The sequence below is a fragment of the Podarcis liolepis genome (genome assembly GCF_965112155.1).
Source record: "Podarcis liolepis genome assembly, chromosome: 7".
Lineage (NCBI taxonomy): Eukaryota > Metazoa > Chordata > Lepidosauria > Squamata > Lacertidae > Podarcis > Podarcis liolepis.
In genome coordinates, this window is record NC_139561.1 from 71,453,000 (window position 1) to 71,479,917 (window position 26,918).

At 44.9% G+C, this 26,918-nt stretch overlaps 1 protein-coding gene across 10 annotated transcripts in view; it reads left to right on the forward strand.

The window, feature by feature from the left end:
• The window catches only part of HIVEP3 (HIVEP zinc finger 3), a 225,489-nt gene extending 198,835 nt beyond the window's left edge, over positions 1-26,654 (forward strand). For 9 of the 10 annotated variants that reach the window (XM_083512058.1, XM_083512063.1, XM_083512064.1 and 6 more), the window contains 3 exons: positions 7,409-7,507; positions 15,986-17,067; positions 18,515-26,654. In XM_083512058.1, the coding sequence (XP_083368184.1) occupies positions 7,409-7,507; positions 15,986-17,067; positions 18,515-19,354 (2,021 nt within the window). In that variant the 3' untranslated portion in view covers positions 19,355-26,654. The remainder of the gene's footprint in view (positions 1-7,408; positions 7,508-15,985; positions 17,068-18,514) is intronic. The other variant, XR_014528288.1, reaches the window with a different exon arrangement.
• Positions 26,655-26,918: the final 264 nt, after the last annotated feature.

The following is a 26,918-nucleotide window of genomic DNA, read 5'->3' on the forward strand; positions in this document are numbered from 1 at the left end:
AGAACCAGAGAATTATAGTTTTATGAGTATCAGTAAGATAGGATCACTGAATCTTATTATAGCGATCTGCTTGACAGCTTGCTTTGAGAGCCGCCACCTGTGAATAGGCTTTGAAATTGGTTTCAGCTTCAAAGTTTTGCTTGCAGATTTGTAGTAGCCAGTAAAAAAAGTCAGAGGTGCAACCCTCCCGTTTCTTAGATTTGGAGATGTGGTGTGTCCACTGTATTGTCAGCTTGGAAATTGCATGTTTCTGAATTTCACATTCTCTGGGGTTGAATTTGCATGAAAGGGGACTGTCATTCATTTGCACCAACGCTGCAATATATGGAGAATGGTTTCCAGGTCAGTTCTCCTCTATCTTTTCAGCACAGCATGATGATATAAACCAGGGGCAGAGAACTTGCAGCTTGCAGACCTAACCTGGTCTGTGAGGCCAAGCTACACACCACTGCCTCTGCACTTGATATCATATGTGGCACCAGGTGTGGGTCAAGGAGAAACACGGCTGGGCCAAATGGGCATTGCAGTCGCCACCAATCAACTGATTGGCAGCACTTGCAGAAACAAACCTGCACAAAACCCTGTGTGTGGTGCTTTGCAAACCCCACGGCTAGGTTTCAAACCATGCAGGCAAAAATGGTCCCTTTACATCATTGCGACATCAGGTGATTGGTAGGAGGCTGGCCCCTCCCACCTGTCAATCCTGCTTCATGGGAGAGATAAAAATCCGGACCGCTGGCTGGATTGCTTTCCCTGCCTCTGCTATAGAGATTCCAAGCCTAATTAAACGCAAAGATTTGTAACCAATCCCCAGTGGGCTTTTCTTCTTTTTAAAGGGAAAAGCAGCTTCTAGAGGAGGCAGTTTGGAGAGAAGTAGTGGGGAGAAATGCTGTTTCCCCCTACCCACCCACCCCACAAGTGCCCCTTCCTAAAGTGCCTTTTAAACAGCTACTGGAGTTCTGTTAGATGCATTTGTGTGTCACGCTGGGGAGAAGCCCTCAGGTAAATTGGAACCATTTAAAATATGATTCATCTTTAGCGGATTGCGAAGATTAAATATAATGGGCCTGTGTTACAAAAGCTGGTAAAAAGCTTATTCTGAGCTGCAAGATTATTTTGGCGCACTCTAACCGCCGCGAAGCACTTCTAAGCTTCCTGGATTGCAATCATAATGTTAAAACACATACTTAATTCTCTGCCCCTGAAATAAATAGGGTTTAAGTGCTTAACAGTAGCTGGTGCATGCCCTTTATCTGTAGCAAACAAGTCTTTTCCTTTTTATCTCTCCCTTGCCCCATCTCTGTTACAAAAAGGGCCTATTTTTTAAAAAAAAGAAATTCCACCATTCTGCCTTAGAAATGTTTGTTTGAAAGTTCCAAAAGCAAATTAGCTGCTTTCTTTTTTTGAAAAAAAGTATCTCATAGAAATTCTATTTAATTTGCTGTTTTGCCCCCCCCCCCATGCTCAGCTTTGTACTCTTCAGGTCTTCAGTCTTGTATATGTAAAAGGTTAAAATGTGCACTGCTATACTGGGAACTTCCCCCACCCAAAGCTTGGGCTGGCTCTTAATTGGCTGAGTTCCAAAGAAGTGGAAAGAAGGTGTGCTCTAAGGACCATTCCAAATCGTGGGTTGTATCCAATGAAGTTTTACTCAGAGTAGACCCACTGAAAATAATGGACCTATGTTAGCCGTTTCTATTAATTTCAATGGGTCCCCTCTAGGTAGGATTAGCAACCCTGTTCCCGTCACTGTCTACTCCCAACAGCTGCATTCAGGCATCACTTATTTTAACGTAATGCCCCATCTAAGGTGGCATCAAAGGAAAAAAAATTGCATCCCCAAGAAAGAGAAGAATTAGGGCTCAGATTTGCATAGAAGTTGCACCTACCAATTTCATATGCCTTGATGCACATTTAGAAATAATTCCTATAATTTTAATGGAAATGCAGCATATACCACCATAATGGGGAAGGTTTCGCCAGGTTGCCTGTGGGCCTACTCAGTTGCCTGCCGAGGTGGTCAATGTTAATGGGCAACATCGAGACCCTTCCTGGTCTCCTTTCTTAGGACACCCCAAGTCCCATCATCACATAGCAAAAGAAGGTGGAAGTTGCTTTTCAGAAAAGTTAAAGCAGGATTCCTCAACCTGGTGCTCTCCAGAGGCTTTGGACTACAATTCCCATCATCCCCCCGCTAGCCGTTGAGTACTGGCTAGGGGCTGATGGGAGATGTAGTCCAGAGCCCCCCGGGAATGCCAGACTGGGAGGGAATTCTACAATCAGGGAGCAGCTCTCTTTTGTCACCACCAACTGTTCTTTCTGATGTTGATGGGACTAAGAGGAGATGCTCACTTGAGTATCTTAGCACCTGGGCAGATTCATATAGGGAGATGGGGTCTTTCAAGTGTCTGGGCCCATGAGATTGTACAAAAAAGATTCAACTCACTTGTGGAGACTTTCAGAGGTTATAAAGAAAGGAAAAAAATACGATAACAACAAGAAAATTGATAGATGATTTGTAAAGGAAAACAACAAGGAGATGAATGGACAGAACTGTGAACATCAAAGCAGCAGAAATAAGAGATGATTGGACCCTTTCAGAGCTCGAAGCATGGGTACCCCCGACAAAATTTTAAAAATTCGGCTTTGTAATTCGGTTTTGTAATTTGGAATTAATGTGATTTGATTGGTCTGTTAATAAAAATTGTTTTTTTAAAAAAATAAAAGAAAAAGAGATTGCACAAAAAAGAGATGGCAGCTGTACACCCAAAGGTCAGGCAACTGTTGGGCAGAATCTGAATTTGCCTCTGCATACCAGGATGAAGAACAATCCACCATGCAACATTGAGAAACATCAGGATATCCTTAATACCATATTGATTGTCACAGATTTAGAAGGAATTTCTACAGGCTCCTCAAATACCCAACTGACTGGCTAGTCATGCCCCCTACTGAAGAACACTAAGAAAATGATTTTCAATTTTATTTTGAAAGAATGATGGGGATTCCATATGGCAGGCCTGGAGAGAAATTTGGCTTTGTGATTCTCACTTCCCAAAACAATCTGTGAGCCGAAGCACAGCTCTCCTTTCAAAATTCACACTTCTCTGAATTTTGCAACGCAGTTCTGCAACAATAAAAAGAGTTCCAAAATGCACTTCCTAGGGGACAGTGTGCACAAAATGCACATTTTCATGAAAATAACAAATATAATAAACACATTATATAAGGCAAATGTGCATACAAAAAAATGTGTACTAGAATGCCAGTGGTTTTTCGTGAGATCCTTTAATTTTTGAAGATTCAGATTGGATTCAAATTGGCAGATTCATCCACCTTTGGTCAAGGGTGGAGAACCTGGTGCCCTCCAGATTCTGTTGGACCTCAGTGCCCATCGGCATGGTCAAGGGTCATCAGTGGTGGAAGGACCCGTCCAGCAACATTTGGAGGACCACAGTTTCCTCACCTCTGCTTTATGAAAGGTTACTTGAAAACAGGTAGGGCCATTTTCAGTTAAACCTAAGTCTCGTTCCCTTCTGTGACATTCTGCTCTGCAGGAGAATGAATTTAAATATTCTTTGCCTAAGGTTACAGTTGGGTTCCATGACTTGTAGGTGACATCATTACGTTACTCCTATATCAACCTTAAAGAAGCCGTTAATATAATGTGTTGTCATTGGTGAGAAGTAAGGGGAGAAGGAGGGGCTCCCTTGATATCATCCAATGTGTCTAGCTTGGCTTCTTACGGATAGCATACTGATGTGCATTTGGGTTACGTCTCCGCTCAACTTTCCTCCATGACCCACCTTTTTCAGCTCTGCAAATAAGATGTCTATCAGGTTCCCTTCCTTTGCATTTGGTTCTGAGCGGAACGGAAAGCACTTCCTGTCCTCGCTAAGCTGCTTTTGAGGTTTAAGGATGCAAAAGCATATTAGCTGTCTCAAGGCAACCGCTTAAGTCCCATGAAAGATGTGTCGACAAAAGAGCTTAAGCAGCTAATAATGTTCATTGACAAGCAGGCAATGATGGAGACCTTTATGTGTGTCTGTGTGGCATGTCTTGACTATGTTGCTGCCGCATGCTTCTAGTCCCTCCTGCTTTTGTTTGTGTGCTGATGGAATTAAAGTTAACCAGTGGAACAGGACTCGGGACTCTTCGGGGCATGACTGATCTCAATGACAAGCATCCATTTGAATGATGATACTGTCCATTATGAACTCGAACTGGGACAAATTTTAGTCACAGCCGGGGGTTCAGTTTTTAAAATTATTAAAGAAGCAGCTGTGAATGGGTGGCCAGGAAGGCATGGAAAGAGTTAAGATGCAACAGTTTCTTGAACCTTTTTTTGACCCTGAACCTTTTTTGAATGTGAAATTCGACATTGTGAGAAAACTATTTTGTTTTGCAAAGAATATCATCACATCTACATCATACATTTAAAGCACACTTATACTGTGTTAATAGTCATGGCTTCCACCCAAGAATCCTTGGAACTATCATTTGTCAAGGGTGTTATAGCTCTCTGAGGGGTCTCCAAAATGCCCTCAGCACCTGTAACAAAGTATAGGACCCAGGAGCCTGGCTGTTAGAATGGTAAGGGTGTTTTAAACAGACGGTGTGAATGTGACTTCTAAGCTGAGGTCAATGCTCTATGTTGTGGTCAAAGCCACCATCTGAGCTCATCCAGTGTGCTCATGGAGAGCAATTATTCCCATGCTTGACTGCAATTCAGCACTGGACAAACTCCAAATTTCACATGATGATTTCTTTATGACTATGAATCCTGTGAATCTTTTCTCCTTAACACATTTTTCATATGCAAATTTCCTTGTGATCTGTATTTATTAGGGGAAAACAATTATCTGAAAAAACAAGTAGCAAGAATAACTTGCAGATCATTTTCCATTTAAAGATGGAGAGATGAGTTCTGAAAGAGGGATTTGTCTGAAACCACAAAATTGAGTCCACTCCTCCTAAGTCCGTTGTCCATAACACCACCTCTTTATCATTTCAGTCAAATGGACCAGAATGACTATATTGGTAAACAATAGTAAACCCTGAGTGTGTATTCTATCACTGCGCTGTGGTTCCTTCCCTAGTAAAGCGGTTGTGATGGTGGCTTTTTACAAGCACCCTCCAGAGAAGTGGGATCCTTATTAGTGCTGAGCTGAAACAGGTCTCAGAAGGACCAGTTGGCTGGTTTCCTTTGCTTACTGTAATGTTCCAGTTTTTCGGGTTGCAGGTTTTTTGCCAACAGTCAGGAGAGCTTTGGCTGTGTCATCTTGTTACAGTGCATTTGGAGAACCAAGCTAGATACTGAGACATACTCAGGAGCTAACGAAACCTTGAAGGAGTTTCACTGAGAGGGGGGGCGCATGAAGGGAGAAGGGTAAGGGAGAGAAAGGAAATGTTCTACCATTCTCTTGTTCTTTAACTCTCTCTCTTCACTTCTCTCCTTTCATGCACCTGCATTCTCTCTTCCTTGTCAAAAGCTGCCACATTCCATTCTCCTGTTTACCAGAGGATAGACACCTTTCCTGGTCACTTGTGGTGATTTGAAGCCATCAGTGCAACCAGGGAGACTTTCAGTGCAAAGATCACTGGTAACAGGCGCTCACAAAGCTTGCTGTGTCAGATATCAGATGCAGACTTCGGGGGTTCATAATGTGTGCCTCAAAGAAGAGGAAAGCATTATACCCATGAATTCTTCTCTGGTTCAGATTTATCAGAAGAATGACTCCTTCCAGGCCACCAAACCTCCAGCTGACAAGCTTTCACCAGGGCAAGAGAGGTTTACTATGTTTTTAGATATGCTGCAAGCTGCCCAGAGTGGCTAGGGAAACCCAGCCAGATGGGCGGGGTATAAATATTATTATTAAATGAGGTGTCTCTTGGTTGAATCATGCTGTGGAAGGTAGCCTTGGATTGTGGTGTCTTGCTGGGCTGATCTTCGCATGCATACCAAGACTGAGGTTGCAGTCCTCCACAACAACAAAAGGTTGGGCTAGATGGAACCAACATTTATATTGATCCACCAAGACTCTTCTTACATCCTGATGCCTGCCTTCCCCACTTTTGGAGACTAATCCAAGCATTAGAGCAGCTGCGCATTAGCTGCGCCCAAATTGTATTATGACCAGTAAGTACCCACAGCAGTGCTACAGCCTCAAAGGAAGAATAGAACTGCCATGCAGATTCATGGATCTGGGGAAGGGCCATGCCATAGCTCAAGGTACAGAGGTATCATCCTGATTCCTCCTACTTGTCGTGGTCACCTGTTTGTTTACACACCCTCTGGGCCAGAGTGGATGAGAAGTGGTGGGCAGCAGCACCTCTGCTTTTTCACCAGTCGTTCTCCTGACAGGCATTCAGCCAACAGCAGTGGTAGTGAGAAGGATGAGGGCTTTTTGGAGTGGGGGCAACACTTGAGGGCATCTTGCTTGAAGGCATCTTGGTACCTTGAGCTGGTATGCCACCAAACTCTGGTTTGCCATTGTGTCAGAACTTGGGAGGGGGGCAGGCACAGAAGATGCAAAGTGTGCAAAGATGCAAGAACAAGCCAGGCATAAATAAGGCTTGTATATACTAACATGTCTTAAATTAAAAGTGGAGTAGCCTATCTGAGCTGAGATTGTTTCCTTCTTAATATTTGCTCTGTTGCTTGACTCTTGAGCCTTTATTTTCCCTCTGAATTCTTCTCTCCCCTCCCCCTCAAAAAATAAATATACTACTTGACATAGCACGTAGCTAACTATGGAATTTGCTACCACAAAATGTAATGATGGTCAACAATGTGGATGGCTTAAAAAGGGATTAGGGTAATTTATAGAGGATAAGCTTGTCAATGGTGCTTAGTCATAAAGGCTACAGAATTACCTCTGGTACCAGTTACTGAGGGAGCATCGTTTGCGCTCATGTTCTGCTTGTGGGGACATCTTTTGGCCGCTGCGAAAACAGAATTCTGGACCAGATGGGCCTTGGGCCTGATCCAGTAGGGCTCTGCTTATGGCCTCCTGTTCTCAACTGAACTGCTACTGAATGGCCATCTTTGTTGCTTGATCTCCACAAGGAGGCTTTGCCTTTTGTTTGACAGTGTGCGATTGCTGTCTATGCTCTGGCAAATCTGGAGAGAAAGATGGGCCAGGCCACCAGCATTCCTTTCCTACATTGCAAAGCAAAGTGCCTGCCTGCTTTTCTGCGTTGCATGACAGCTAGCCACCGTGAAGGTTGTGCCTTAATCTTCCCAAGGAAGCAAACGACTAACCTTACGCTCAGCCCGCTGAGAGAATAATGTGTGGTTTGTGGGTGCCTGCCTCCAGTTCTGGCAAAATAATGCAGAGAATGTCACTGGTTCCTATGCAGAAAGGAAGCCCGTGTTGACAAACGTGTATGCTCTGTTTTGTTTCAGGGAATCTGACTAAACATATGAAGTCAAAAGCCCACAGCAAAAAATGTCAGGAGATGGGTGTGTTGGTGTCTTCGCTGGCGGAGCAAGAAGCAGATGAAGGTAAAGCTCATACCGATTCATTCATTCATTTCTTACTGTCTACATATCACATTCCTGATGCCAGTTAGATCTGAATTCAAATTAATTCATCTACAGTGGATGCTCGGGTTGCAAACGTGATCCATGCTGGAGGCACGTTTGCACCCCGCAGTGCCGCGTCTGCGCACGCGTGGGTCACAATTTGGCGCTTCTGTGCAAAGCGTGATTTAGTGCTTCTGCGCATGTGTGAGCGCCAAAACCCGGAAGTAACCCATTCCGATACTTCCGGGTTCAGTGCGGTGCACAACCCAAAAACGCACAACCTGAAGCGTCTGTAACCTGAGGTATGACTGCATTTCTTTTATCATCACATTTTTATCCCACTGTTCTTCCAAGGAGCTCAAGGGGGCACCTATACTTCTCCCCCCTCTCCCATTTTATTCTCACAAACAACCCTGTGAGGCAGCTTAGGCTGAAAGACAGTAACTGGCCCAAGGTCACCCAGCACTTAAAACCCCATTTAAACACGTAGTCGGAGGTGAGGGAGAGCAGGAGACGTAGGCTCCGTTTACACTATTTAAATCACTATGATACCACTTTCAACAGTCATGGCTTCCCCCAAAGAATTCTGGAAACTGAAGTTAGTTAAAGTTGCCAAGAGTTGTTAGGAGTCTCTTGTTCTCGTGAGTTACAATTCCCTGGGAAGAGAGATGGGTTGTTGAGCCACTCTGGGAATTTTAGATCTGTGAGGGGAACAGAGGTCTTCTAAGAACACTCAACACTCTTAACAGATTTCTCTTCCCAGGATTCTTTGGGGGAAAGCCATGACTGGTTAAAGTGGCATGATGCTGCTTTTAATATTTAGTGCAGATGGGGCCACATAGAAGCTGCCTTCTCCTCACCCTTCCTGTTAGACCACCCCCACCCCCTCTTTTGGCCGCCCTATATTGCTCCAGGTGGAACTCATCCAATTTGGGATGATCTGGGGCTGCTTCAACCTGGTCTAACTGAATCCCAGGTTAGCCCAATTTGATTTGTGACCTGGCTAGATCTGGTGAGCAGATATACAGAAACAGACATATGTGCACATGTGCTGCGTTCCATATTTCACTGTGTGTTTGAGTGCGTCTGAAGATTTACAGAATGCCATCCATTTAACCAATAAAAGAGTAGCCTACGATTTCCCCAGCCGTACTTGTTTCAAAGGTATCGTCTTACATTTCCAGTGATCAGCACAAACCAGTCTAGCATCCACTAGAGCATTTATTACTACCTCATGTTGCTTTCTGGGGATGAAATCTGGTATAAAATTAAGAAGTCAAGCAAGAGGACCAAGTTACACATAAATGTTCCTTTTATAAAATTATTTACGAGTAGTCTTTCAGCCCCCAAAGGACCCCAAGGTGACGTAACAATTTAAAAACCTTTAACCTAAAAACAACATTGAATCCAAATCTTTATTGCTTAGCCAAAGGCCATCATCAGTCATACAACAGTATAGCAAAAAAATGTGGAACTACTCAAAATTGGATTAAAACCCACCAATAACTTTTATCCATTGCAATATCTAATACATATATATATATATCCAATATATTTTATGAGATGTAAAACTATAGTACTCATTGCACACACACACACACACACACACACACACACACACACACAGAACCGCATGAGAAAAACAATTTCATGGCAAACAGATGGGGGCGGGGGCACAGACAAACAGATGGAACCGAATTGATTTACATTTGAAATCATTCAAAGGTTATAGAGAGCAAATCAAGTTTTAATGGTCCAATGAAAACTAAGAAAGATGATGCCAGTCTAACTTTAAAATGGATGTGGGGTGAAGTTTCATACTTGGGAGTGCTGTCATTTATTTAATCATTTCGTTGCTCTGACACCTCACTTTTCCTCCAAAAAGCTCAAGTTGGGCATACACCATCTTCTTCCTCTCCATGTTGTCCTCAGAACCACCCTGCGAAGTAGGTTTGGCTGAGAGACTGTGACTGGCTCAAGGTCACCCAATGCGCTTCAGGAGTGAGCAGGGATCTGAACACAGAAAAGACTTTTTTTCCATTCTGAAGTGGCCGTTATTTGCCTGCCTACTCCCCGGCACTTGCAACGATGGGCAGTGTCGATGAGTGTGGAGAGCTGGATTTTTGAGGGAGGCTGTGCCCAGTGTGGCATCCTGCACTAAGTACCATGAATAAGCTTCAGAGAGTCATTATCCGGATGACTGCTGTGCAGCTGAACTGAGTACAGAGCGGCAGAGGGCATGGCCTCCCACTAGTGGCCCAACTAACCTAGCTATGGGGCCACGTAGTCTGCCAGCTAGGTGGCATTTGCACTATAAAATCTGTCTGCTTCCAGCATTCCACAGAAAGCAGCCTGGGGGACTCCCTTTTCACCGCCCTGCCAGGTAGATGGTATCACTTTGGGCCAAACGGCATCATACGAAATAGATATTGTTACTGGTTGATGTTTCTGCATCGCTGCTAAATAGCAGCTGCGGTGGTGGTGGTGGTAACAGGATTAGGACTGCGGCACACAAGATGGGGAGTGGGCATTTCCTCACTGCAGTGCAGCTACAAAGAATACCTCGCCACTTTGCCAGAAGCTACTGTTTTTATCACATGCTATTGGAGCTTTCTTATGCAAAAAGCAGCTGAGGGGCTCATTGGGACTGCTGCAGGAGGGAAAGGGTTAACCAGATCTCCCTGTGCATTGTAGCAGTCCCACGGGCATAGCCAGGGGAGGCGGGAGGCAGTTATCACCCCAAATCAAGTAAATCAGTAAAAATACTTAACTAACTGAGGTTCTGCCCCCCTAATATGAAGCCTGCTCCCCCAAATAAATCCTGGCTATGCCCATGAGCAGTCCCATTCTGGATTTGATCCCCTGCTCCCCGGTGGCTGGTGTTCATGGGGAAGAAAGTTATCCATGGCTAATAGCCACAGTGGTTGGGGTCTTCCTCCACAGCTGCCCCGGGTGTCATCTCCGAGGGGGTGACATTTGGCACACCACCCGCCCACGACTCATTGGGGGCACGTGGGGAGCTGCAATGTTTTGACAGCCCCGCACTCCTGGGCTGCTGGAGGAGGCAGGCAGGCAGGGAGAGGACGGGAAGGAGTCATGCAAGCAAACGAGCGGAGGGGGGTGGGAAGGAGAGAAGCAAAAGCTCCCTCAAATGTGGACTCAAACCCTGGAATCCCAGAAGAAGCTCAACAATTTCAGCCACCCCCTAAAAGAGCTCAACAACTTTGGCCAACCCTCCCCTTAAGAAAGCTCAACAACTCCCGGCAATGACAATGACACCTAGATTTCAATTGGGGGCGGTGTGACAATAAATTTCCCGCACCGGGTACCACCTGACCTTGCTACGCCACTGAAGAAACCACCACCAGTTCCGATGTTGGGGGCATTGTCTAAAGGTAAAGGGACCCCTGACCATTAGGTCCAGTCGTGGCCGACTCTGGGGTTGCGGCGCTCATCTCGCTTTACTGGCTGAGGGAGCCAGCATACAGCGTCCAGGTCACGTGGCCAGCATGACTAAGCCACTTCTGGCGAACCAGAGCAGTGCACGGAAACGCCGTTTACCTTCCCGCCGGAGCGGTACCCATTTATCTCCTTGCACTTTGATGTGCTTTTGAACTGCTAGGTGGGAAGGAGCAGGGACTGAGCAACGGGAGCTCACCCCGTTGCGAGGATTCGAACTGCTGACCTTCTGATTGGCAAGCCCTAGGCTCTGTGGTTTAACCCACAGCGGGGGGCATTGTCTAGACTCATCCTAAAACATTGAGGTGGGGAGGGAGGGCTACTGCCTGCTCTGCTTGTGGATTTCACTGGGGCATCTGTCTGGCTGTGAGATGCTGAACTGGAACTGGGCCTTTGGTCTGACCCATCAGAGTGTGTCCTGTGCCTTTATGAACTTACAGCCTTAAGACAGCAGACATTGTGATTTTCGCTTGCTTGCCACGGTATAGCTTTCCTTCTTTGAAATCCAGGCTTTCCTCTACCCCTTGTCTCTTTCTCTTTTGCTGCTTTACATCATGAAAAAAGGAAAACGTTCCACATTCGGAATAGATGGTGCTTTGCCAGAGTTTTACCCTGGGGAGGAAAGAACGTGCAAAAGAAAAAAAACGGGGGGGGGGGAGGATTGAGTCCAGTATCGTGTCAGTCACAAGGGAGATGCATTCATGCTGGTGTCAGCCAGCGGACATCTGCTCCAGTGTCAGATTGCTGGAGGAGTTGCGGAGCCTGCTAACTTACTCAGAATAACTGATTAGCTTTGAGAGCCCCTCGAAAAGTGTTCGCTGCTCTTCGCCTGACTTCTTTCTGAGACTGAACGGCAAACCTGCTGGGGGTGGTGCACAGGCCAAGCGGTCACATCCCCATTTCACAGAATCTTAGAAACTGTAGAGTTGGAAGGGACCCCAAGGAACATCGTGCCCGAGCCCCTGGCAATGCAGGAATCTAAACTAAAGCATCCACGACAGATGGATTTCAGCTGCAGTTTGGTCCTCATTTCTTTTTGGTCCCAGGCATGTTAGTGATGTGTTGAAAACCCGCAAATGCTGCTCTATGCGGTGGAGAGCTGTAGGATGCGGACAACAACACACAGTGCCAGATTTACCGTATTTTTTGCTCTATAAGGCTCACTTTTTCCCTCCTAAAAAGTAAGGGGAAATGTGTGTGGATCTTACGGAGCGAATGTAGGCTGCGCAGCTATCACAGAAGCTGGAACAGCAAGAGGGATTGCTGCTTTCACCGTGCAGCGATCCCTCTTGTTGTTCTGGCTTCTGAGATTCAGAATATTTTTTTCTTGTTTTCCTCCTCCAAAAACGAGGTGCGTCTTGTGGTCTGGTGCGTCTTATAGAGTGAAAAATACGGTATATATAAGCTAAACAAGCCATAGTTTAGGGCCCAACTCTCTTGGGGGCCCCCAAAAAAATTTAAAGGAAAAAAGAACTGGATGTACATTTCCAAAATATAAGATAAAAAACAAATAAAATAAAACCTACATACAGCAACAGTGTTTTGTGTTGTGTAGGCTCCTATGATGTAAGTAATGGGCCCCGCCTGCTAGCCTGCTCTCTAAAATATCACTGGTTTGCTCATTTCTATATATAGGGTGCCTGCATTCTGCATGGACTGGTTGTATGGCAACATGTGCAAATGGCCTTAGATACCCAGTAGGTCCATAAATTACCATATAGCATATATTCAACACAAAAAAATCAGTGACAATTTGTTGTTGACAAAAGACAGCTGGAGATATAAAGGGCCCCATTACCTTCAGTAGCTTAGGGCCTCATAAAACCTAAATCCGGCCCTGCTGACACGGGAGAGATTTTGTGGGTCTTGCTCTCAAGGACTTGGTCCTTCCCATCGTTTCCCATATCTCCGCTCGGCTAATGGTGACACATTGTAAGCGGCGCAATGTGTCACCACCTCAGCAATTATTTGAGGCTTTGAACCAACAGGGCATTTGCTCTGCTCGCAGGGGAGCATGCTCAGGGGAGCATGAGGGCATCTGTTTTCTTTTTAAAAAGGCAGGGATTAACACTTTGCAGAGCCCCCACCACAATTCTGCCTTGTGCTCTTAGAAGGCTGTATGGCTGGAGTGAACCCTAAGTGGCAGCCTGAGGTCTCCCGTTCCCTTTTTTCAAAGAGCCTGTCCAGGGGACGTTCTTAGTCTGCAGGCACCTGCAGAGCTCCACCGTGAGAGCTGATCTCAACTCTGTGGCAGGAATCCGCTGGTATTCATAAATGGAATCCTCCCTGGTCTGTTGATGTTGGCTGCACCCCCTGTCCACTGGAATGTGTTTAGCTGTCTGGGCTTTGCCGCTTTATGCAACAAGACATGTAATTTTAGAATTACAACTCACTCGCACACTCAACTCATTTCCACTTTTGGCTCAAAGGCACTCGTGCTTGCACCGAACGGGCCTGCCCACGAAGAAGGAGTTTAAAAATGGGGGAGAAAAGGACAGAGCTGGCCAGATCAATCTATTTCCCCTTCATGTCAATTTTGCCTGTCTTCATTCAGAGCATCCCTTTCTGCACTAATCTCTTACTTTTCGTAATGTGAAAATTTGCATTCAACATGACTTTAAAGAAAGTCTATGGAACTTAGGTCTTAAAGGGTGTGACCCTCAAATATCTAATTTATCATAAAGAACATATTTCTAAGTGTGTTTTATCCTAAAACATACAATCTTTAAATGCCCTTTCATATGTTTTTAAGCCGGGAACTATATTGCAAAATTTAGGCAGATGTGAAACCCAAAGAATAACTACATTCTGATCTGTGTAAGTCACCCAGGACGTGAAAATTAAGTCAGGACACATTTGTGCTGTACATTTTAAACCCTCTTATGCAACTGTTGCAGGGATGCGGGTGGTGCTGTGGGTTAAGCCACAGAGCCTAGGACTTGCCGATCAGAAGGTCGGCAGTTCAAATCCGCGTGACGGGGTGAGCTCCCGTTGCTCGGTCCCTGCTCCTGGCAGTTTGAAAGCACGAAGTGCAAGTCAATAAATAGGTACCGCTCCGGCGGGAAGGTAAACGGCGTTTCCGTGCGCTTCTCTGGTTCTCCAGAAGTGGCTTAGTCATGCTGGCCACATGACTCGGAAGCTGTACACTGGCTCCCTCGGCCAATAAAGCGAGATGAGCACCGCAACCCCAGATTTGGCCATGACTGGACCTAATGGTCAGGGGTCCCTTTACCTTTACCTTATACAACTGTTGCAGCCATGGAGAATCATTGGAACTGTAGTTTGCTAAGGGTGCTGGGAGTGGCAAGTCTGTGAGGCCAGCACCTTCCGCAAACTACATTTCCCAGGATTCTCCATGACTGTTAAGGTGGCAAAAGAGGGCTTTAAACGTATGGTGCAGGTGTGACATCAGTTCACTTTCAAATGTGCCCTGAATAAATGTCTCCTGCATCCCTAACGCAACAGTGCGCCTAACAAGGCTGTCCAATCAACCCGGGGAAATCGCACCACTGCTTCCTGTATTTTGCTGCCTGCTGAAGAAATTGCAATGGGAAGCTTGTTTATAGACTCTTAAATGAGATGTTGGTCCATTTAATCTGTTTCTTGTAGTACATAAAAGGCCATTTTATATCCCCCTTGTCTCCCATCTTGTAGCGTCTTCTATCTGATAAAGCTGAAACCATTCCCACCCAGCAGCTTTGCTCAATGTTATTCTAATAGTGCCTCTCTGTGGAAGAGTAACACCCGGAGTAATGATGATGGGAGCATAAATCACCCATCTGTCACCCAGATGAATAAGCATCCATGACAGTCAGTGAAAAACGAATGAATAACAACATAATATGGGGTGGGTGGGGGAATCCACTGAGAAGTTTTCCTGCACTACTCTTTTTTATTTTAATTTTTATGAATGCAAGCAGCTTAGAACTCAGTGGGGTTCCTATGCCATTCTCTTTTGTTTCCAAGTGGCTCACACTGAAAGACTTCCTAGCATGTTTCTCTTTTCCCTCTGCCAAACCAGAATGCTGAATCATTTTGATGGATTGCCGTCCAGCCTCTGTTTAAACACTTCCAGGGAAGGAGTGCCCACTGCCTCCCAAGGCATTCTGCTATTTAGTTATTTCTTTATTCCCTAAAATTAATATATAACGCCTTGATTGTAAAAATAAAAATAAAAATGCAAAGCAGTTTACAAAAAGAATTAAAAAGTAATAATAATATTTTTATATATATATATCCCACCCTCCCCAGCCGAAGCTGGGCTCAGAGCGGCTAACAATGGTAAAATAACACAACATTCTAAAATCCTTTCATTATAAAATCAGCTCAAATCACATTAATGGCAACCATTGGGCTAGAGTTCTATGAGGATTGCCAATACAGTGGTACCTTGGGTTACCTACGCTTCAGGTTACAGACTCCGCTAATGCAGAAATAGTGCCTCAGGTTAAGAACTTTGCTTCAGGATGAGAACAGAAATCGTGCTCCGGCGGCGCGGCGGCAGCAGGAGGCCCCATTAGCTAAAGTGGTGGTTCAGGTTAAGAACAATTTCAGGTTAAGAATGGGCCTCTGGAACGAATTAAGTACTTAACCCAAGGTACCTCTGTAATGCTCTGCAATAAACTAAAAACAGATTAAAATGCATGTCAGCATTCGAGATATCCAGATAGGCTTATCTAAATAAAAATGTTTTTAGCAGGCACTGGAAAGGCTCAGTTGAAGGTACTTGCCTGATATCAATAAGCAGAGAGTTCCAAAGTCTGGGTGTTGCCACACTATAAAAGAGCTTTTTCTATGCTCAATCCAAACACTCTCATACAGCTGTGGTGCCTGATGCTTCTGAGCCACTGTGCTTGTTTATAAAACAAAATTTGACCAAATGGCAAAGAAGCGATCTTGAGGACTTTTGAACTTATGCAAGATTCTTTTTCAGGAAGGGTGATTTTGCTATATTCTGTGTGATCTAATGCAGTATCCCCCCCCCTCCATCCCCCTTAGGAACCAGTGAAGATCTCTTCCAAGATTCAGAAGGGCAGGAGGGATCTGAGCCACTTGAAGAACACCAGTTTTCAGACTTGGGAGAGTCTGACGATGACAATGATGACGAGGAAGAGGAGGAGGAAGAGGAAGAGGAGGAGGAAAGCCAAGAGGAGCCACCAGTGAAGCTTTCAGAAATGAAGAACATCTCCTTCCCAGGACATTCTCCAAGAGGTTCTCACTCCGCCCAGGAGAAAGGCACCAGGACAGCATTGTCCATCTTGGAAGATGTTGTCTCCACTAGCAAGCGTGCTGTTCGGCGTCACCAGACCACCTCCTCGGGGCCAGAAATGAAATGGTCGGCTGACAGCACTGAAGTTGCCGTCTGCCACAGCTTCTTGAGACTCCACCGGCCGGTTTTGACCTCCAGTGGACCCGTGGCTTCTTCTGCTGAGAAGGAACCCGTTACAAGGCCACAGATGCTCTTAGCGATGGACTTGTCAATCTCCAAAGACACCTCTCTGAGGAGGAAGGGGTCTCCAAGCAAGGACTCTGGCTTTGGCAGTGGTGGCAACAACAACCGTTCCATGTTGGCTAGGAAGCACCTGTTATCCAAAAATGAAATGTCTCCGAAAAGGTTTTCAACAGCTGGAGAAACACCTTCTCTGAGGAGCTTCTCTCCAGCGAGGGGGAGGTCTTCTGGTCACCGAATGTCTCCGAGGAGAGAGGCATTTCCCCTCCGCAGTCTGTCGCCGAGACTCGAGCTCTCGCCCAGCAGGTACATATCTCCGAAAAGAGAGCTGTCGTCGCGAATGTACCTCCCGCCAGAGAGAGGCGTGTCTCCTGTGAGACATTTGTCTCCAAGCAGGGATGTCTCTACAGCCAGATACTTATCCCTGAAGAAGATGTTGTCCCAGAGCTATTCAGAGCCGCCTTCGAGGTACCCGTCCCCAGGAAGAGAGGACTTGCCTTCTCATGGCCAGTCGGCAGCAGATGAAAAAGTTCAAAGCCTGGGTAAAACTCTGCATGGGATCTCGTCTTCAGTGCCTCTACCTCACAGGTCCCTCGGCAAGAATACAGAACTGTATGAAGAACCTAAACTGGTAAGTTCTTCAGCATTGGTCTTCCAGGCAGTGAGTCTGGACCCACAAATCTAAGGAGGGTTACAGCTGTGAGATCACCACTGTGTGTGTGTGTGTTTTGGAAGGGGACAGTGTCTTTAAAAATAAGAAGGCAAGGAGGAAAGGATAGCCAAATGTAATGGAGAGCAGAGGTCCTTTAGCTTTGTCCTCCCTTACTCACCATCCCCCCAATCATTAAATTAAAAAGTCAGTTTATATGTCCACATCAGTGCACTGATCTCTCTATATGCACCAGCCCCATAAGCTGAGCCATAGCTCAGTGGTGGAGCATCTGTTCTGCAGGCAGGCAGCCCAGGTTGAATGCCCAGCATTTCTGGATAGAGCTGAGTGTGTTCCCTCTCTCAGACCCTGGAGGGCTGTTGCCACTTACTGTAGACCAGGAATAGGGAAATGTAAAGCCAGAGGGCACCGTTCAGCCCGGACACCGAGGTCTAGCTCTGAGGGCCTTCTGGAGGTTCTCTCACTGCGAGAAGTAAGGCTGTAGGGAACCAGGCAGAGGGCCTTCTCGGTAGTGGTGCCAACCCTGTGGAACGCCCTCCCATCAGATGTCAAGGAAATAAACAACTATCTGACTTTTAGAAGACATCTGAAGGCAGTCCTGTATAGGGAGGTTTTTTATATCAGATGTTTTACCATGCTTAATGTGTTTAATTTGTTGGAAGCCACCCAGAGTGGCTGGGGCAACCCAGTCAGATGGACAGAATATAAATAACATATCATCATCATCTTCATAGACCAGTGAGCTGGATTGACCAAGATTTGGACTCTGTATAGTGCAGCTTCCCTGGTTCCTAACATGTGTGGGAATGTTCAGGGATGCAGGAGAGGATATATTGTTTGATTATAGCCTTTCCAACTTGTGCTAACAAGTTCACAATTTAGCAGAGTAACATTTCCCTTTTTAAACTTTCAGCGGATGCGTTTGCTCAGGCTCGGTAAAGCCTCTATAATAACTGCTCTGGTATTTTCCCCTTATTCCCTCATAAAAGATAATACACAACACAGTCTTCTATAAAAGTATAAAAAGAGTTTACTCACATATCATTCTGTTCACAATAGGATCCCAGAAGGCAGACTTAGCTTGACTCATAAGAAGACAGTCCCTCTGTCCTCTCTTGGCTGGAAGCCAAGAGAGCATCTTTGGCTAAGCAGATGTTGCTTCTTCGATGCATGTAGTCATAGAGAGAGAGATGGCTGCCCTGCCCTATGCTTTTGTCGTTACCTGCACAGGTGAGGCCATGCCCACCTCTAGTCACATGCAGAGGAAGTCTGTCCCAGTTCAGAAGGCAACAGGAAGTTTACCTGCTGGCTGGACAAACATTCATCCCCATGTGTAAACATGTTCACTCTAGGAATGTTGTACTTGACTGCTCTTGTGTTTCACAATATGTACCTCCTGTCATTACAGAAGACAGAATCCAGGAGCCCAGCGAGTTCACCGGGCGTCACTCAGCATCACTGCGTCAGGCCTTTGCAATCGCCCCACGACACGCACGCCCATGCCCCGAGCCGGGTGGAAGACTACATCTTTAGCCACCTCCCATTGCACTCCCAGCAGCTACCCCGGAGCCCCTTCCCCATGATCCCAATTGGGGGCATTCAAATGGTCCAGGCAAGGCCCAGCGGCCATCCCGGCTTGGGGCACGGATCAGTGATGTCGCTGCATGCCAGCTACTTCGCCCCCAGCAGTGACACCTCTGAATCCAGCCAAGCGAAAGATCCTGGCAAGGTGGCCCAAGGCATCCGAGAAGCTCGCTCCTCATCCGCAACCCCACCGCTTCATAGCAGCAGCTGCTTGGAAGGGACAATAAGGACTAGCGAGCGCCAGCAGGAGGAGGAACACAGGGTGAAAGACAGCGCCGAACCCGGCGGCCCAGAGTGGGGAAGCCGTACGCCCAGCCAAGATGGTTCCTGTCCGGAGGATGAGCCTTCAGCCAGCAGGGAAGGCGCCCGGTGGGAGAAGGGGAAGAAACCACGTAGCAGCTCAAATGCCTCCTTGGAACCCCCCTGCACTTTGATCTCGGACTTCCCCACCCAGACACTGGACAGGAGCAGCAGCGCTGGCTGCCTGCTGGAGCCCTTGTCCTCGAGCCACTCCTCCTCCCAGCCTCCCACCAGGAGAAGGAACCTCTCTGGGGAGCCAGCTCCCCCCACCACAGGGGTACAAAGGAGGAGGAGCCCTCCCTTGGAGCAAGTCAGCTTCAGCCTACTGCAAAGGCAAGTGGATCACAATACAGGAAGTGCTTGAGCCCTCCCTCCCAGCTTTTGACCCCGGCTTCCCCGTAAGATCAACAAACCTTTGTCAGTGCGATTGGTTTTCGAATAATCATTGCTAAAGGAAAAGAAATGAAAAGACCCAATGCTCTAGCGTACGACCAAACCCACGGAGACTGTTGCTGGTTCTCTCTCTCTCTCTCTCTCTCTCTCTCTCTCTCTCTCTCTCTCTCTGTTTCAGTCTGCTATTATTTCCATCGTAATTGTGTGCCTTTTTCTAGACTTTCTTTCATTTGCGTGTGTGTGCGTGCGTGTGTTTTGGTTGTTGCTTGAAATGCACCGACAAATTGAAGCTATGAATTTATTGTTATTGTTTTATTGCTTTCTTTTATCGGAAAGGGGCTTATTCTTAGACCGTGTCTCCATTCCCCACAATGAGGTCTTGTCTCAACCACATGCAGACATGTGGAAAGAGTTGAGAAGAATTTCCAATGGATGCACTGAAAAGCTTTTTCTTTTTCTTTTTTAAGGAAAGCAAACACCTCTTCAAAGAGATTGGCTGAATTTTTTTTTAGGGGAGGGGGACAACCACCACCTCTCTCATGTACAGACAGGTACAACCTGCCCCCACCCCACAACGACCGTACCCCTTATTTATTACTCGCTTTATTTAATATGTGGCAAAGTGTTTTATAATTATTCCTTTTATTATTTGCATTACTCTGGTTGCCTCTAAATGTGCTTTAAAGACAGATGCGACTGCTTTAATCTGGAAGAAGAAGAAGAAGAAGAAGAAGAAGAAGAAGAAGAAGAAGAAGAAGAAGAAGAAGAAGAGAGGAATGTTTACCCTCCGATTGTAACTGAAACTAGCACTTGTTTTCTATGGGGAGGCCCTGATGGTGATAAAAGGTAATCTCTCCAAAACAAAGAAAGAATCTCAGAATGTGCCTCCCCCCCCCCTACAAATTACCCCCCAAGCACTTTTTTTTAAAGGGACACGCACATAAGCAAAAGGTCCCTCTACCCTGCCCCACAAAGGGAAATAAAAAAGAGAAATTGCAAGAAAATAGGAATATATTGAATGTAAAAATAAAAAATAATGTCCTGGGAATGGTAGATCTTTGCTTTCTGACCACCATTCTTGCTTTAATACTGACATTCCGTGACCTGGCTGCTGCTTTGACTGATACGCACAATCTCCAAGGGGTGCCTTCTGCCAGCCGCTAAATGGTAGGGGCTTGGCTGTCATCCCTGTGGATCCTGCCCTTTGGAAATCTGCTCTCTAGTTGGAGATCTTTTGTTTTTGCTTTTAATTTCTCTCCCCCCCCCCCCATGAAAGTGGGGGGGGGGGAAGGAAACACCTTCTCTTATCACACATTTGGACATTGTAAGAGAAAAATAGAAATAAGTTGCTTACTGATCTGGACTACAACTCCCATCAGCCCCAGCCAGCATGGCTAATGGTCAGGAGTGATGGGAGTTGGAGTCCAGCAACATTTGGAGTGCCACAGATTTCCCACCCAGCGCAGAAATCAAGGCTGAGTTCATTCTTGCCTCAATATCACCCTGAACCATATCTGCATTCCTAGTTCTGCTACTGGTCCTAGATGTGTCCTTTGTTTATCAGATCAGCCACATGTTCAACTGCATAGAGTCCACAAAGAAGTACCGTAATTAAGGGCTTTTTTTTTTTTTGCATACTGTTATCTCCCCCCCCCCCTTAATGGAATAACTACAAACGTTAGTCTACATTATGCAGTAGATCTTTTAGGCTATACATTCCTATACGAAAAGGTCCCAGTGAATTCCCATTGAGCTGTTTGCATTTCAGATCAATAGGTTGCAATGGATGATGTTTTAGCAAAGGGGCAGAAGAATGCAGTGGCTCCAATGGCTAACCAACCTGGTGTCACCTATAGAAAGATCAGGGCCACAGCCATACAGGTCTTTTAATATATACACACTGCATTTAATAGCATTTAATTGAGAGCAAGCTCGCTTATTTGGCGAGTGTCTTGCTCTGGATCGAGTCTGTACACACAGTTTTTGAAACTAACTAGGCAAAATGAATCAGTTCCATAAATATTTAACCAATGGACCAGTCCTTTCTGAGATGTTCCCATTTATTATGTGCATGCTCCACACAACAATGTCCTGAACAATATTTTTATTTTAAGCAGGCATGGAAAGCCATGAACTGTTGCCAAGGCATAGCTGAATAACGTGGAATGGATGGGGCTTTGAGTTGAATAATCTTCTGCTATGTATCATTTCATTTTTTGTGTTGTACTGAATAGTTTTGGTGGAGCTCTTTTGATTTTCTTTGGTTGAAATGATGTTGTGACTGAAATGATGTGAAGGTGACCAAACTGACGCTGGACTTTCCCTGGAAAACTCCATTCACAGCGGACAGTGTTCTGTTTTGTTTTCCCATTGGTTTACTTCTGCTTCCAATACCTCTTTCAGTGCTAAGGTCCGGAAAGATCTTGCTTATAGAGTCTGCACTGGCATCCGGTACCTAACCCGAGACTTTATTGAAGGTCCAATACAATCCCCTTTGTCAACAGAGCATGGGGATGAACATCAATCACCGAGTTAAAGTCTGGCTCCAATGGAAATTGGTATCATGGTCATGATACCTTCAAAAGATTCAGAATGGCACCCGTCAACTTAATGGAATGAGCAAAGCCTGGTCATTGTTGAAAAGCCACACCTTGTCTCTGCCATGACTTTGAATTCCAGGTGGTTGATTTCCCCCTCATCCCCTCCTTCCTTCCCCTCCTTTAACCAGCTAGTCATGCGGCTCTTTTAGGACCAAATGGTTTTCGGTATTGAGCCTTCACTGGGCATTTGCTCTTCAATTATCCATTCACGCTCTGGTTTTGTTTTGAGGCTAGATCAAATGCAACCTGGTGCTCAGTTTTCAGCCTTTGGATTGAACTCTGCTTTGGGTGCATTGGACAGGATCTTTTCTGATGACATCTGCAAACAACCCGGAGCTAATAACAATAATAACCTTCTGGGTATGTTTACCTATTGCTCTCGAACCTTTCTTAATCCTCTGTGAGGCAAGCACTACAAATGTAAATAGTGTCATCTAGGGGGGTCTTTGCATCTGGGGTAGAAAGGACAGGACAGGACCTCAATGCTGTTTGAATAGGCTGGCAGACAAGACACCATGCAAAGCTCTGTAGCTTTGGATGGCAACATCCACTGCAGAGGACTCTACTTGAACTCTTCCTTTCACTTTCTGGTTGGGATCTGCAAAGTGCCTAGATCCTGAGTATTTATGCCAGTGTATCTGCCTGCAGCAACCTTTTGCCCTTTCTGTAACACCACTCTCTCCAGTGGTGTTGCTGGACATAGAAGAAACCATGCCACAATGGGTGGCAGTTGCGAATACAGAAATTGACCTCTCTTTTTTGCCAGGGTAGCTTTTGCATTTCCATATAAGTTGAAGCCACAGTTGGCAGAGGTCTCACATTGCAAAGAAGCTTTGTGATGCAAGCAAACCAATAGATGCAACAATCTCCTTCCACCCATCGCAAGTCTCCTGAATGTCTCTGGGGCATTTCCTGGTGGCCTATCCAATTGCACTGGCTGGCCAGGTGGAGCTGGCTCTCCTTAGGGCAAGATGCTAAACAAACTAAGGGCTCAAACTGCAAGGTGCTGAGCACTCCAGGCAGACCTAGCAAAGCCTTAAGAATGTGCTTCGCCTCGAGCACTTAACTTGCCCCACTGAAGGTAAAGTTCTAAGCCCATCACAAAGTCGCTGTGTGGTTCCCCCGGTGTGGTGCTATAACAGAAGCCTGCAGAGATGACCATGTGTCAAATATGTTGCTAGACTAGACCTGACATTTCCTGCCATTCATTATTTTGCTGTTGTTGAAAGGTTTATTTTTCAGAGATCAGATTTTAATCTCTCCCCCCCCCCCTGCAAACCACCCTTCCCAAAGCTGCAATCCTATATGCACTTTCTTGGGAGTAAATCTTACCCAGCATAGTGATATTTACTTCAGAGTAAGCATGTGAAGTATTGGGCTGCACTTTCCATAGGTTACTTTTGCAATTGCTTTCTATTTTGATCTAGCTTTGCATAGTTTAAAAAAGAAAGAAAAGAAAAGAAAAGAAAAGTAAAACTATTTTGACTATTATTATTTTTTTTTGCAAATTCTGGGTACTGTTATTCCTTGGCTAAGTCAGACCTTCTTAGTTATTATTATTACTGGCTGAGACAAGACCTCTGTATTTTGGTTACTTGAGCATCTCTCCTATTTTTATCCCTTTTCAGCCCAAAGAGACAAAGAAAATTATTTTGAAATGTTGATGGCATCCGTGAGAGTTGATCGCTTTTTATTTTTGGAGCACTTTATTCCTAGATTTATAATCTGTGAAGGACCTTTCCTCTATATTTAAGCACCTTCCAGTGTTCTGAGAATCAGTAATTAATTACTTCTTTTACTATGTAACCCTATGCAGGTTTACTCAGAAGTAAATTCCACAGTGCTCATTGGGACTTACTCCCAAGTAAGCGTGCATAGGATTAGTAGCAGAAAGCCATTTGGAATGTCAGTTTCAGGCCAGAGTTCAAAACAGTTGGTCACCTACCTAGCAGTCTGGGTTAAACTGTAATTGACTTCAGAAAGCGGGCCATCTTGGGTATAATATCACACTATGGTTTGCTCTAACTGCAACTTAAAGTGCAATACCATACACGGTTGCTCTGAGACTTAGTCCAGATGTAGAGGAAAACCATGGTTTGTGGGATTGCCATCTTTCCTTCACTTTCCCTGAGAATTCATAGCCATTACCCCCCCAAAAAAGCAGACTCTTGACAAGAGGCCCAAGCTATGGTTTGTTGGTTCAGAAATAAAACCAAAGTTTGCCCACCCTCTCAAACAGTACTTTCATATCTCAGTGTGGAAGCCACTAGCAAACCATTGTTTGTTGGATGGCATGGGTTTAGACATCTTGAAAAACCTTGATTTGCTGGTAATTCTGAATCATCTCTATGGGACATCCCAGGGAATTAAAATCTGTTGAATAGCCCACAAGCCAGTACAGTTAAAGTCATTGTATGTAAGCCAAACGAATCCCTTGGCTATGGTATCCACAAGGCTCTGATAAATGCTTGGACCAGGCATAGGCAAACTCGGCCCTCCAGATGTTTTGAGACTACAATTCCCATAATCTCCGACCACTGGTCCTGTTAGCTAGGGATGGTGGGAGTTGTAGTCCCAAAACATCTGGAGGGCCGAGTTTGCCTATGCCTGGCTTGGACTTTCCCAAGGGTAAATCATGGCTTCCGCATTCACTTCTGTGATGGCCAATACTCCATCCATCAACCATTCTGCGTTGCAATACCTATGGCAGCTTCTGCTGACCTGTGATTCTAAGGGCAGTTTTCTGACAGATTTATGACTCAATCTAATTTTATTTTAGACTGAACCCCCTCCCCCTGCCCTTTCTATTTAAGATGATAGTCTTCAAAAAATGAGAAACCTCAAGGAACATAGAAAGCTGCCTTATACTGAGTCAAACCAGTCCATCCAGCTCAGTACTGTCTTCCTAGCTCTCCAGGCTTTCAGGTAGGGGACAACTCCCATCCATACCTGGAAATGTTGAGGATTGAATTTGAGACCTTCAGCATTCAAAGCAGATACTTTCCCACTGAGTTAATGGACTTTCCCAAAGAGAGCATTTTTGCTGTTTATATTTGTGATTGGCTCTCGAGACTTTGACATTATTATCATTGCTATCTTTCTAGAAAGATAGGTGCCAGAACTCACCTTGTTCCCTTGTAATGACAATGGTGCCTACCTAGAGAGGTGTCGGAACTGAGTTTTGGCAAGTTCTGGCTGAAGAAAAGCCCTGAATAATAATAATATTACAGTCGTACCTTGGAAGTCGAATGGAATCTGTTCCGGATGTCCATTCGACTTCCAAAACATTCGGAAACCAAAGCACAGCTTCTGATTGGCTGCAGGAAACTCCTGCAGCCAATCAGAAGCTGCAGAAGCCCCGTCAGAAACTTTTGCAAACCGGAACACTCACTTCCGGGTTTGTGGCATTAGAAAGCCAAAACGTATGAGAGTACCAAGGCGTTTGGGGTCCAAGGTACGACTGTATTATTTTAAAGTAAGAAATAACACAATAACAGAAACCGAATTGAAATCCCCACTACATTTGAGATGAAATTGCTCAGATTATTCTAAATGGATTTTATTTATTTTTTTACTGGAGGAGACCGTAGCGGGAACCACAATAAATTCCAGGAAAAGTGACCCAACTGATTTGGCGTCTTCACACTTTAACCTTGAGAGCGACCTTTTCCATCTCTCTGATATGCTCTCACTCACAGAACTCAGCCCAGTGATTCTTCAAAGGTGAGAACCTCTTGTTTTTCTGTGTCTGGCTTTGCCTACTTTGGCCATCATTTTTTTTTATTTTTAAAGAAAATACAATGCCAAGTCATTGCAATTGGCTTTTAAAAAGCATTCAAGCAATATGTTCTTGATACCGACAAACCATTTATGAGCTAAGCATGAAGCATTGTGATCTAGCCCCTCTACAATCTCCCCCCCCATGTGTTCCTCACTTTTATTCCCAACCCCTAACATACACTTGATTTTTATTGTCTGTGTTCCTTATGGATTTTTTGCCCTCCTGTTATTGCACAGTATTTGTGAATTTTAAAAGGTAAAATGTTTTTAAATAAATACCAAATTTGGGTCCTAACGATGACATAAAACAAGTTTTCATTATTGAGATATTACGGCACTTATGCTCACTTTAGTAAATGTAATGTAAAATATTAATAATATTGATGATGTGTACGCAAATTTAATATACATGGTCTCATGTAAGATAAATATTTGCCTTTTTTTCTAAAAGGTGTATGTATTCTGTAAGTGGAATAGTCTTTAGAAAGTTTCTATATGTTCTTTAAAAAAAAATGGCAATACATTCCAAAAAAGGTACTGTAAATATGTACAGACTCAGAGTACAGTGTAATTTGGTAGTTTTGCCTGTAATTTTATTTTAAATTCAGTTTCTACACTTGCATCTTGCAATGTCTGTATGGTTATAAGAGTGCAAAGCAAAAAAAAAATGCAGGTAAAAAGCACAGAACATAATGTTAAGAAAAAAAGAGGAAAAAAATACTCAGCATTTGATGTTTGTGAACTTTATTGTAAATGACATCTGTACTGTGAATGAAAAAAAAAAAGTTTTTACACGTATATTGCCTTTACTACAGTTCAGATTGTCTATTCAGTCTGAGCCTATTTTTTAAAAAAACAGCACGTTGGAATAAATTTTAAAGTCCCAACATATCACTAGCAGCCTCTCTGTGGTCATTTATTTGCTAGAATGATTTAGGGGGTGTTTCCTGGTTTCAGGTATCTGCAGAAACACTACAAAGTTTCCTTGGCATCCAACACACTCATCCCATAAGCACAAGGATTTGCACTATAGAACTTTGCACCCTCTCCAAATCTATTACAGTGGATTGGAGGGGCAGAACAGATTTAGGGACTACATGAGAAAAGGAGGAGGGTGGAAGTTCTATCACGTACAGGTTGCAGGTCCCATTTATC